Below are 13,738 nucleotides of genomic sequence, written 5' to 3' on the forward strand. Positions count from 1 at the left end.
CTGGAATTTTACACTTTTTGCTTATGGGTATGGTCTTTACGTATGTTTATCAGATAGTGCCATGTCAGAACATGCCACTTACTCTCTATGGCTTTAGTTCTTGCTAATGTAAACCTAAATTTCCTTTGATCTTTGTAAATTGTGTGAGGATTTGAGCTGCAATAATGTGTATGCTTTTCTTCTCTGACAGAGGTATTTATACTGGCCATTTTTACTTCAGACAAAGTAGAGCTAAGTGACTTACTGCAGGTAGAATTAATGTATCTTAACCAGCATGCTGATTATTCTGGTATAGAATGAGGTATGTGGGAGAGAAAAGAGATCCTAAATAAAGCTTTCACTATTTAGTGTGTTGTAGGCACATGAAGCAAAATGACATTGATCTTGCAAACATATTCTTTATGTAATGGAGAATAAGACATTAAATTTCTTTTTGGTAATAAGAAGCTTGTAAATCTGATTTGAATTGAAGATACTAGTTCTTTGGATTTTTGTTAACTTAATTCTGTTGCAGAACTTGAAATTTCACTTCTGAAAAGTACTATGCTGCTAGCTTATAAAGATAGTTGTCAATTTTGCTATCTGAACTCTTCCCTGAGCCCTGTGGCTTATTGCTTCATTGCCAAAAAGCACTATAATTGAAATCACTATTACATTCCAAGAAATATTTTCATGAACGGTTGTAGTTCTCAATATAAGAAAATTAATTCTGCATTAAAAACCCTTATAGAATCATAGAATCATAGAATAGTTAGTGTTTGAATGGACCTTAAGATCGTCTAGTTCCACACCCCCTGCCATGGGCAGGGGCACCTCACACTAAACCATGTTGCCCAAGGAAGGCTCTGTCCAGCCTGGCCTTGAACACTGACAGGAGTGAAGTATTTACATTACAAGGGTGGAGCATTTACATTACAGGGGTGGAGCCCACTTTTTTGGGCAACCTGTGCCAGTGCCTCACCACCCTTACAGTAAAGAACTTCTTCCTTGTATCTAACCTGAACTTCCCCTGTTTAAGCTTTAACCCCTTACCCCTTGTCCTGTCACTACAGTCTCTAGTGAAGAGTCCATCCCCAGCATCCTTATAGCTCCCTTCAGATACTGGAAGGCTGCTATGAGGTCTCCACGCAGGCTTCTCTTCCCCAGGCTGAACAGCCCCAACTTTCTCAGCCTGTCTTCATATGGGAGGTGCTCCAGTCCCCTGATCATCCTCGTGGCCCTCCTCTGGACTTGTTCCAACAGTTCCGTGTCCTTTTTATGTTGAGGACACCAGAACTGCACACAATACTCCAGGTGAGGTCTCACAAGAGCAGAGTAGAGGGGCAGGATCACCTCCTTCGACTTGCTGGTCACGCTCCTTTTGATACAGCCCATAATACAGTTGGCTTTCTGGGCTGGGAGCACACACTGAAGCTGGCTCATGTTCATTTTCTCATCAGCCAACACCCACAAGTCCTTTTCTGCAGGGCTGCTCTGAATCTCTTCTCTGCCCAACCTGTAGCCATGCCTGGGATCGCTCTGACCCAGGTGTAGGACCTTGCACTTGGCATGGTTAAACTTCATGAGGTTGGCATCAGCCCACCGCACAAGCGTGTCAAGGTCCCTCTGGATGGCATTCCTTCCCTCCAGCGTATCAGCCGAACCACACAGCTTGGTGGCATTGGCAAACTTGCTGAGGGCGCACTCAATCCCACTGTCCATGTCAGTGACAAAGATGTTGAACAAGACCGGTCCCAGCACCGATCCCTGAGGGACACCACTCATTACTGGTCTCCAGCTGGACATTGAGCCATTGACCACAACTCTTTGTGTGCGGCCATCCAGCCAGTTCTTTATCTGCCGAGTGGTCCACCTATCAAATTGATGTCTCACCAATTTAGAGACAAGGATGTTGTATGGGACAGTGTTGAACACATCGCACAAGTCCAGGCAGATGATATCAACTGCTCTGCCCCTGTCCATGAGTTCCGTAGCCCCATCAGAGAAGGCCACCAAACTGGTCAGCACGATTTCCCCTTAGTGAAGCCATGCTGGCTGTCACCAAGCACCTTGCTGTTTTTCATGTGCCTTAGCATGCCTTCCAGGAGAATCTGCTCCAAGATTTTGCCAGGCACAGAGGTGAGACTGACTGGTCTGTAATTCCCCGGGTCATCCATTTTCCCCTTCTTGAAATTGGGGGTTATATTTCCCTTTTTCCAGCCTTTGGGAACTTCACCTGACTGCCATGATTTTTCAAATATGGTGGACAGTGGCTTCGCAACTTCATTTGCCAGCTCCTTTGGGACCTGCGGATGAATTTCATCAGGTCCCATGGACTTGTGCACGTTCAGGTTCTTAAGATGGTCTCAAACTAGATCCTCTCCTATAGAGGGTCCGAGGTCTTCATTCTCACAGTCCCTATGTCTGCCCTTCCACTTGAGTAACACAGTAGTTTTCAACATGATGTTTGGGGTTTATTTCTCTGCCAATACTTTCTGTGGTATCTTGAAAGTATTTTCATCTTGCCGCAAGCCACAGTTTCTTTGTTATATTTAAAATCATTGCAGAGGTAAACACAGAAATCCTTACCAATCCCATTTTCTTCTTATCCCAGATATAAGCATGGTCTTGCAACTGAAGAAAACCACCCCAGCTTATTAAGATTGATACTAAACACTGTTGGATTTAAAGAATACATATTGTGCCTGTTCTTGTTACATATATTAACATTCTCCAACTTGAGGTTCTAGATACATGCTTTGGGAAGTTACCCTGAACCAGTGTGTCATTTTAGTATCTGTTTTGTCCTACAATAGCCATTAAGAATTAAATCAGTATAGGGAAAGTACAAAACTGGAGATGTGCCTATAGGATTTTATCACATCAGTCTGAATTTTTTAGACAATGAGATGGGATGGTTTTGAGTCAGCTGAGAAAACTGACCCTGAAAGCCCTGTTTCTCTAGTGATCTCAGTGGGGTCTGTTGCGGTAATTTCAGGATTAGCTCTCTCTGTAGTCACAACTCAGATTCTATACTGCTAAAGTGCTTCATCTATGATAGCAGCGGTGGACAGGGAGGGGGTTGCGAGCAGGGTGTTTTCTTTTTTCACACCTTTCAAACATATGTGATAGGAAAGCATGGTAGTGAGTTCCTTCAGGGTGTTTGCAGCCTGTTATGAATAGTAAACTTAGAATCAGCACCATGTGAGACAGGGATCTTTCTGGCCATTATGAACTAACACATGAAAGCCAGGTCAGTAGTTCCCTGGGAAGTTGCCAGGGATTTAATAGGTAGAGCTGTCTTCTCTGCAAGCCAGTGAATGAATTATCAAGCAGACCAGATACTGAATCTACTGGATGAGATTTAGTAAGAGTTCTGGTCTTGTGGTTATTAGGAATCCTATTGCAGTTTCAATATATCATGGTATTGATCTTAAAGTGTAGGTGTGGAATGAGAATCCTAGTCTGAAAATTCTGCCTTTTATTTGGGGCCTAAAGAAGTAAAGGGTTGTATCTTGTATAAATATGTTTCTCTGAAGATTGACTGCAGCATTTCGCAGTACTTTGAAGCATAGACACTCATGCTGGGATTGATTGGATTCTCTTGAGTGTGATGATTTGCAAAGTCAATGAAGGCAGGTATAGGACAAACCAGATCCATTTGTGACTCTTGGGAATCCCCTTCTTGCTGTGATGCAGGAATTTTTCACTAAATAATCTCATCAGCTCTTGGTTGTAAATGAGATTGTATTTCAGTGGTTACTGCACCTCCTTCTGTTTTCCACAGTCCCTTACCAACTGTGTTTGCCTATTCATCATGAAAGACCTGCATCAGAGTCCTTTTCAAGCCTTCAGTCTTTCATACGCTTTTTCAGGACAATGAGTCCAGATCCACTGGTATCCTTATAAAGAAAAAACCCTAGATATGAAACTCCAATTCATTAAAAGTACAGTCCAGCTAAGGTCCTGTTTGCCATTGCTAGTTTGAGATGAATTTCTCAGTGTTTTATATCTCTGTTCATCACATGAGGACTTTAGTAGATATTCATGCACAGTAACATTTCACCTGCCTTCAGGTAAGCTTGTCTGGTAACACAGAGTCCATCTTATGAGAAGAATTTTGAGGTAATCTCAGTGTATGTTACATACAGGCTTGATCAGTGGGCTGAGGCAAATTGTAGGAGATTTAACAAGGCTAACTGCTGAGTCCTGCACTTGGGCCACAACAACCCCATGCAATGCTACAGGCTTGGGTAAGAGTGGCTGGAAAGCTGCTTGGCAGAAAACCACCTGGGGGTGTTGGTCAACAGCTAGATGAACATGACATAGAGGGGTCACAGGACCACGTCAGTGATCATTCCCCTGCTCTCGGCACTGGTGAGGCTGCACCTCGAATCCTGTGTTCAGTTCTGGGCCCCTCACTATGAGAGAGATATTGGGGTGCTGGAGCAGGTCCAGAGAAGGGCAATGAAGCTGGTGAAGGGTCTGGAGTGCAAGTGTGATGGGGAGCAGCTGAGGGAACTGGGAGTGTTTAGTCTGAAGAAAAGGAGGCTCGGGGGGGACCTTATCACTCTCTACCTGAAAGGAGGTTGTAGTGAGGTAAGTGTAAGTCTTTTCTGCCAGGTGGTAGGCAATAGGACAAGAAGTTGCGCCAGGGTAAGTTTAGATTGGCTATGAGGAAAAATTTTTCACCGGAAGTGTTGTCAAGCATTGGACCAGGCTGCCAAGGGTGGAGTCACCATCCCTGGAGGTCTTTCAAAACTTGTAGATATGGCACCTAGGGACATAGTATATTGGTGGACTTGGCAGTGCTGGGTTAACGATTGGGCTTGACTGTAAGTTTTTTTTCCTATGATCCTGTATAAACTTTGTGGTCTAAGGTACAAAGGCTTTCTTGAACAGTGTTCCAAATATTCTTTTTCCTGTCTTTACACTTCTGTGTTATAAGTGTCTCTCCTCTTACATCTGTGGCTTCCCTTCACCTGAAACAGGTGGATGAAGGTGTGATCATGTATGAGCACTTACATGGTGAGTCAGCTGGCTGGAGTGCAGAAGATTTCTTCACATTTACTGTCTCCTCTCCACCATCAGCTCTGGACCTACACGTGTTCCATATTGTTATTTCATATGAAATTACAACGCATGATCAGAACACTCGTTTTCTGGCAAATACAGGTAAAGACACTGTACAGTTTGGGCTCCAAATTTGTTTTGATCTGTCAGGGTTCTAATGAATAAATGTGAAAAAACAATGCTACTTTCTCATCTGTAACAAATGACTAAAATACCTTTTTAGTAGAGTGTAGTGTAGACAGTAGCTTGGAAACCTGCATCACTGCATCTTTAAAAATGAGATTATCTGCATTTGATCCTTCCAGCTGCTGTATTCTCCATTTTGCTGTGTTGGTTCCTCCAGTGTATGGATGATAACTTCCTCCTGCAAATGGTGGATGAGCTGACCAGGAGAGGAGTGCTGCTGGATCTCATCCTCACTAACGAGGATCTGGTTGAAGCAGTAAGGGTTGAGGGCTGCCTTGGTTGCAGCGACCACGAGATGGTGGAGTTCAGGATCTTGTGTGGTAGGACTAGTAGAATAGCAAGTAGAATTGCAACCCTGGACTTTAACAGGGCAAACTTTGGCCTTTTCAAGCAATTGCTAGGGGAAATCCCATGGGCAAGGCTGCTTGAAGGTAAAGGGGCCCAAGATAGTTGGTTGACATTCAAGGACTGCTTTTTCCGTGCTCAAGATCGGAGCATCCCGACACGTAGGAAGTCAAGGAAGAGGGCCAAGAGACCTGCGTGGCTAAATAGGGAATTGCTGGGTATGCTCAAGTGGAAGAGGAGAGTTTACAGGTCATGGAAGGAGGGGCTGGCCACTTGGGAGGAATATAAGGCTGCTGCTAGAGGATGTAGGAAGGCAGCTAGGATGACTAAGGCCTACTTAGAATTAAACCTGGTGAGAAGGGTCAAGGACAGCAAAAAGAGCTTTTTCAAATACATGGCAGACAAAACTAACACCAGAGGCAATGTAGGCCCACTGATGAACGGGATGGGTGCCCTGGTGACAGAAGATGCAGAGATGGCAGAGTTACTGAATGCCTTTGTCTCTGTCTACTCTGCTGCAGGCAGTCCTGAAGAGCCCTGTACTCCTGAGACCTTAGATGAAGTCAGGTTGACGGAGCGGTTTGCCTTAGTCGATGAGGAATGGGTTAGAGACCAGTTGAGCAATCTGGACATCCATAAATCCATGGGTCCAGATGGGATGCACCCGCAGGTGCTGAGGGAACTGGCGGAAGTCATTGCTAGACCACTCTCCATCATCTTTACCAAGTCTTGGGAAACGGGAGAGGTGCCTGAGGACTGGAGGAAAGCAAATGTCACTCCAGTCTTCAGAAAGGGCAAGAAGGAGGACCCGGGTAACTATAGACCGGTCAGCCTCACCTCCATCCCTGGGAAAGTGATGGAACACCTTATCCTTGGTGCCATCTTAAGGCATATCAAGGATAAGAGGGTTATGAGGGGCAGTCAACATGGCTTCACCAGGGGGAAATCATGTTTGACCAATCTCTTAGCCTTTTATGAGGAAATAACACGGTGGATGGATGATGGCAGAGCGGTGGATGTGGTCTACCTTGACTTCAGCAAAGCATTTGACACAGTCTCCCACAGCATCCTCACAGCTAAATTGAGGAAGTGTGGACTGGATGATCAGGTAGTGAGGTGGACTGTGAACTGGCTGAAGGAGAGAAGCCAGAGAGTTGTAGTCTATGGGGCTGAGTCTAGTTGGAGGCCTGTAACTAGTGGAGTGCCTCAAGGGTCAGTACTGGGACCGGTATTATTTAATATATTCATCAATGATTTAGATGAGGGAATTGAGTGTATTATCAGCAAGTTTGCTGATGACACTAAGCTGGAAGGAGTGGCTGACACGCCAGAAGGCTGTGCTGCCATCCAGCGAGACCTGGACAGGCTGGAGAGTTGGGCAGGGAATAACTGGATGAAATACAACAAGGGAAAGTGTAGAGTCCTGCATCTGGGCAGGAACAACCCCAGGTTCCAGTATAGGTTGGGGAACGACCTGTTAGAGAGCAGTGTAGGGGAGAGGGACCTGGGGGTCCTAGTGGACGACAGGATGACCATGAGCCAGCACTGTGCCCTTGTGGCTAAGAAGGCCAATGGTATCCTGGGGTGTATTAGAAGGGGGGTGGTTAGTAGGTCGAGAGAGGTCCTCCTTCCCCTCTACTCTGCCCTGGTGAGACCCCATCTGGAATATTGTGTCCAGTTCTGGGCCCCTCAGTTCAAGAAGGACAGGGAGCTGCTGGAGAGAGTCCAGCGCAGGGCAACTAAGACGATTAAGGGAGTGGAGCATCTCCCTTATGAGGAAAGACTGAGGGAGCTGGGTCTCTATAGTTTGGAGAAGAGGAGACTGAGGGGTGACCTTATTAGTGTCTATAAATATATAAAGGGGGAGTGTCACGAGGATGGAGCCAGGCTCTACTCAGTGGCAAACAATGATAGGACAAGGGGTAATGGGTGCAAACTGGAACACAAGAGGTTCCACTTAAACTTGAGAAGAAACTTCTTCTCAGTGAGGGTGACGGAACACTGGAACAGGCTGCCCAGGGAGGTTGTGGAGTCTCCTTCCCTGGAGACATTCAAAACCCGCCTGGACACATTCCTGTGTAACATTATCTAGGTGTTCCTGCTCCGGCAGGGGGATTGGACTAGATGATCTTTCGAGGTCCCTTCCAATCTCTAGCATACTGTGATACTGTGATATGGTGTGTGAAAAGCTTTTGGAATATAGATATTTCTTAATGCATGCATCAACAGAAAATCTTGTCTCGTGTATGTGCCTGTATTTTTAAGCATAGTGGTAATGTATTTTTAGCCATGACATATGGAAATCAAGGATATTATGAAGGAGAATCTTTACTGAGCATCATCAGTGTTTGATAGCTAATTTCTGAAACATTACAACTATAAAATACTCAATTTCTAAGATTCTCTTTACCTTTCTGCTAGGTGCCACAGTCCAGGAGGGAGGTAGAGTATTAATCAACAGAACAAATCTAGATGCTTCAAATCTATTGGTTAAGCTACCTAAGGTGCAGCGCTCCACATATGAAGTCTGGTATCAAGTTATATCTTTACCCCAACATGGTGTGGTAGTTGCTGGAGAAAGAAACATTACCAAAGAAAAACCCAACTTCTCCCAATATATATTGAACAAATTTGGAATTGTGTACATACATGATAATTCTGAATCACTTAAGGACAATTTCACTTTTGCTGTTTGGTTAAACCTAAAGAGCAAGTCTGTGACAAAGCCCCATGGCGAAGTTTTAGAAGAGACATTTAATATCACAGTTGTTCCAGTGAATGACCAAGCTCCAGAACTGAAGACTAAAAGGCTGCACTTGAAAGTCTTGCAGGGAGATGTGTCAGTGCTGGGGTCAGAGCATCTGAAAGTTGAAGACCTAGATAACGCCCCAGTTGAGCTCAAATACACCATTGTTAATAACCCCAATAATGGTTATTTAGCAATGAAAAGCAATCTCAGTGTCTCTATAAATGATTTCACACAAGCTGATGTTGACAGTGATAAAGTTTGGTTCGTACAGGATGGAAGTTCATCTTCTGGGGTGTTTTATTTCAGTGTGACTGATGGTAAGCATCGCCCTTTATACAAGCTATTCAGTCTTGAAGTCATACCAATCACTCTTGTCCTGGTCAACCTGACCAGTGTTGCGCTTCCACAGGGCCAGACATCTGTCACTATTACTAATGTACAGCTTTCAGCTGTCACAAATGGAAAAAGCACTAATATCATATATGAAATAACTCAGCCGCTCAAATACGGGCACCTGATGATTGGAAATGAACAGGTTACTAAATTTGAGCAGGCAGATTTGTACTCAGGAAAGTTGTGTTACCACTTGACAAACCTCACTGCGTCCAAAGAAGTACTAGAGTTTATGCTTTTCACTACAGAATGCAATCTAACAGGACAAGTGCTGAACATCACAGCGAAGCCTTTAGTACAAGTTGTATCTGACATGCAGATTTCAAATCAAGCAGCTTATAAATTCAGAAGCAGTGACCTGGATGCTTCCGAGCTAGCTAATTTGACAAATAGCAATCCTAGATTTGAAGTGATAGTGCCCCCATCTCATGGAAGGATTGTAAAGAAAAGGTTTGTGAATGATGTAGTGTTCGAAGACATTCAGACATTCACCCAGGCTGACATTGATAGCGGTGTTGTGCTTCTAGACGTCGATACGAATATGACGGGCATTGATCTGTTAAATGACTCATTCACATATATACTTAGGGCAGATGCTGTGCAGCCTGCTGTTGGCTGTTTTCAGTATTCCATTGTGCCACACAGTCCCCCACTTGTGCAGGGTTTTACAACTGAAGTGCCTTCCATAACCAGCATGACCACTTTAAAGGTTCACGCTACCTCAAAGGACAAGGGAGCAGCCCTTTTTCAGAATGAAGAGCCTACAGCAGCACCACAAAAGACTGAACCAACCATGTGGCCAGGTCAGAATCGCTGGGGAAATCTACATGAAGAAGGTCCATTGCTAAATCTGGCAGTGGGAACAAGTGGATCTGCAGGGACTAAGACCACAACCCAGGGTAATGCCAGGAGTCCCAGAGATCAGGCAGGTCAAAGTAGCAACCGTTGGTACATCATTATCCCCCTAGTCCTGTTGTCTGTGCTGCTCATTGCTGCTGTCATTTCTGTGTGCATTTTGCTAATGTGTCAGAAGAAAGAGAAGAAAAAAACACTTGTCAAAAGTCAAACAACCACAGTCCTCAGTAGTCCAGATCGATGTCTGGAACGGAGCTTGACTGTACCCAGCGTCACAGTGACTACTCTCTGGAAGGGTGTTGAAAGAAATACAGCCTCACCATTCATGGCCATAAGACATGAACAGCTGCTTCCTGCAGTAGTTTCTCTCACTGTAGAACAGTCTCCTCAAAACAGCTGGTTAAACCTTGATCCTGAAATGATCCAGTACTGTCGAAAAACAAACCCAGCTTTGAAGCACAATCAATACTGGGTGTAGTTACAGCAAATTTTGGTCATGCTGACTGATGTAATATGGAAAAGACAGCATACATTGTTCATGAGTAATTTGTTGTTTATTACACTTATTTATTATAGGTCAAGTGATGCACTGTTTGCTAGATGAAATCCACATCCCTGTGAAATAATAATAAAAGTGTTACTGATCACAGTAGATAAAGTAAGATTTCCAGTTGGTACTTCAATGCAGAATTTGGCCCTATAGATTTTGACTGCACCTTGTTTATGCAATATTTTTAGTGTTGCAAGTGTAAAACAGAATGTTCTGTCATAGATTATATTATTTTTATTATAATGACTTTTTGAAGAACCAAGTTTGCTATAAAAGTCTGGTACTTTTTCCTGAACCACCACTTCTATTTGAAGAACTTTCAACTGTTTCTATATGTAATTGCCAACATCAAGTTGTCGAGGTGCTAATCTCAATAGTGTAATTTTGACCCAAAGGCTCTTCAGACACCAATATTAAAGAAACAGAGATGTTATTATTTTGACAAGTATTCATCTGGGACACAGAACTGAAAGTCTAGAATTCAATTCAGCAGTAACAGTAGATGCGGATTCCAGTAAATTACTCTTGCTGTGAGATACTTGTTTTTTTTTTCTCTTACTTGATACTGAACTGTAGCCTTTCATGTCTGCAAACTGGTAAAATGTACCCATGACTCCTAATCCACATGGCAAAAACTGTGTCTCTGCCAGTCAGCCTGTCAGCTGCGTTACCTTTAGGCTTAGGTTATGTCTGGAAGTAGACATCAAAACACTTAACTGAGGTGTGTTGTCATCCTGGTCATACCAGAGAGGGACAAATCATGGCAACTGCTGGGGCTTGGCCTACACTTACAGAGCCTTGTTCAACACCATCCAGCACCTTCAAAGAGAAAAAGATGTCTCTGGATCTGATGGTAAAGCAACAGACAACGCAGCTACTCCAACTCCAAATACAGCACTGCACCAGCTACTAAGAAGGAGACAAATGACTGCTACTGCTGAACCCAGGACACCTCCTCATGACAACAGGCTAAATTCTGCCTTCAGTAAAACAAACACAGCTCTTTCTGGAGTCTGGTAGTTCAAGCAGATAACGGTAGAATCAAGTCTTCTGTTGCATCCTGTTGTATGTTGGGGAGCTACTTAAAGAAACAATTCTGCAAAGAAGTATGTATACCCTTCTGAAGTTTTAGAAGTTACACTTCACCTCCAGAACGCATGTGCCTTACACACTATGACAAGTCCTACCTATTCTAATTCTTCTCTGGTGGTAAAATGTGCAATAATTGCCCTGCTAAGGGAGTTTTTTTCTGTTTCTGGGAGTCCAAGTTCAATAGTGATGTGCAGTCTCCAGTTAAGGTCCGGTCTTTTTTCCACTGAGAACAACAACAAAATTCTTGTTGACTTCAGAGAATGAACTGACTTCAAGTGAATGTTCCTCACTAGCCACTGAACATAATCTATTTTTGTACTTTTGCATTCCTACAGCTTCCAGTTAGCTTTTCTGTAAAAACACTGTGCTCAGTATGAGGATGCAGTCTCAGCACTGCAGTCACTTAGTTAACACTGGAATTTTTATTTTGAGCCTAGGTACTGCAGATTTTGATTTTATAGAACAGATGTATGGGCCTTTACATCCTTGGTGCTATTCATTTCACACTACTTTGTTTTGGATGATTTTTTGTTGTTGTTGATGATTACCTGTGTTTATATCATTTATATATTTTAAATTTTTACCTGTGAGGAGGGCTGCTTACTGCTGTATTCTGGGAGCTAAACACAGGAGCAGTGGGGACAGTCTTTCTCACCTTTACCACCTCTGCCATAATTGTTGTGCATTTTGAAGCAGTGCATTTTTCAGAGCCCACTTCAAGGACAGCATTCCATGTCACTGGAAAATATGCAAGCCACATTTTCGGCTCCAAGTGGAACACTAGAAACTAAAGATACAAACCCTTTATAAGCTCAAGCTAAAGTGTATTTGAACACTTTTTGTATTTCTCTGTCATTACCATATTTCCCTGATGCCAGTATGAGCAGATTTGAATTCAAGCAGTATATAGCCAGTGTAAAAGGCTTAGGGTTTTCAGGTGCACTGCTGCAGATCTGTGCTTCAGACCTTTTCTGCTTTTCCAAACAAAATCATTGGGACTGTTTCTGGAAACTCATCCAGAGAAGTGGTGCTGCCAGCCCCCACAGGGACACCCCAACATCTTTTGTAGAGGTGCAGCTGTACATCTCTTTACTGTTCTCTAAGACCACCAATTCTGCTACTACCGAGAACACAGCAGTTTCTTCCAGATCTCAGCTGTCAGCAGCAGTCTGCCTCTGATGCCTTCTAGCCCGTAGCAGGAGCCTGATCCCTTTACGCCTCCTCCAAAGCCTCACTCCAAGAAGGAGTAAAGCATTATAATCCCTACACTTTCCTGACACTTAAAGAAGCCCATCTCACATTTCCCTCCTTCTGAGACCTTCCTGTCACCAGCAAAAGAGGTGTCATACGCCAGTGCCTACCAGGAGACCAAGTGATATGCTTCTAATTTAGTACTAAAATAGTGTAGTGCTAAATGCTGCTGGAGTGGTGACCAAATCCACTATTGACAATTTGCTGAATGTGTTGTTGTAAAGACAGGTGTGCCAAAGTTGTGGTGCTCTGTGTGCAGTGGGGATGAAACATATCTGCTGTAGTGCTGGCAGTGGTAAAAATGAGACCATGACATACTAGCAACTGAGTTGAAAAAACAGCAATGCGATTAGAAACACATAATAGAATGGGCATTCTTAAATTTCAGCATTCGCATGCTCTGAGCAAAAAATTGTACATCAAAAATACAGAAAAGATGGTGTGTTGGCTTTTTGGCTCCAGCTGAATGGGCTGAACTCTTGTTCTCCAGAATTGGAGAACATTCTCCAGAATGATTCTGGTTAACAACAGGTGTTCATTTCAAGTAGATCAGGCATTATGGAATTGTATTTTAAACATTGAGGTTTGGGGTTTTGTTCGTTTGTTTTTGTTTTTTTGTTTGTTTGTTTGTTTTTTATTGGTTGGTTGTCTTTTGTGTGTGTGGGGGGGAGGGGTGGTGTATAGAAAGAGACTAAATGCCTAATTCATCAGTAAATGTGCCAGCATTCAGTTTTCTCCCCTAGTTGGTGCTACTATGAGACAACCGTGCCATATTATGGAATGTTTTGATGAGAACTTCATATCAGTATATTGTATCAGTATATTTTAACTGACAACTACATATGGATTTGCTTTATATCATACCCTGAATTCCCAGTGTAAAAAATGAGATCTGATTGCGTTGACGTAATTCCCTGTGGACAATGCAGAATAGTCTCTGGCAGAGGACAGTTCACCTTGTTCTTACATAGATAATAAATATGAGGGGCATCAACTCTGGGTGAGCTGAGGTGACTGGCTTAGCTAGGAGTCCCACTTTTAGATGGTAAAAACTCACTGGGATGAATCTCATCCTGGGTTTCCTAAATACCAATCAATCTAGAAATACCTCTCATCCAAAACATTTTGTACTTACAGATTATATTTGTGATTCCAGGAATGTACGCAGTTCACGGTCAGGATCTGGTTTGAATTTTTTGCTTGTTTCATTTAACCTTGAAGTTATGTGCTTAATCTTAATTTAGTGAAGATGGGGTTTATGAGGG

General features: G+C 43.3%; 1 protein-coding gene across 2 annotated transcripts in view; it reads left to right on the plus strand.

Moving 5' to 3' along the window:
- LOC134156364 (chondroitin sulfate proteoglycan 4-like) overlaps nt 1-13,111 on the plus strand; it is a 34,684-nt gene extending 21,573 nt beyond the window's left edge. For both annotated transcript variants that reach the window (XM_062604332.1, XM_062604334.1), the window contains 2 exons: nt 4,971-5,154; nt 8,005-13,111. In XM_062604332.1, coding sequence (XP_062460316.1) covers nt 4,971-5,154; nt 8,005-10,058 — 2,238 coding nt within the window. In that variant the 3' untranslated portion in view covers nt 10,059-13,111. The remainder of the gene's footprint in view (nt 1-4,970; nt 5,155-8,004) is intronic.
- Nucleotides 13,112-13,738: the final 627 nt, after the last annotated feature.

The sequence above is a fragment of the Pezoporus occidentalis genome, unplaced genomic scaffold (assembly GCF_034315485.1).
Source record: "Pezoporus occidentalis ecotype Australia unplaced genomic scaffold, CSIRO_AGI_Poc_V1 ctg85, whole genome shotgun sequence".
Lineage (NCBI taxonomy): Eukaryota > Metazoa > Chordata > Aves > Psittaciformes > Psittacidae > Pezoporus > Pezoporus occidentalis.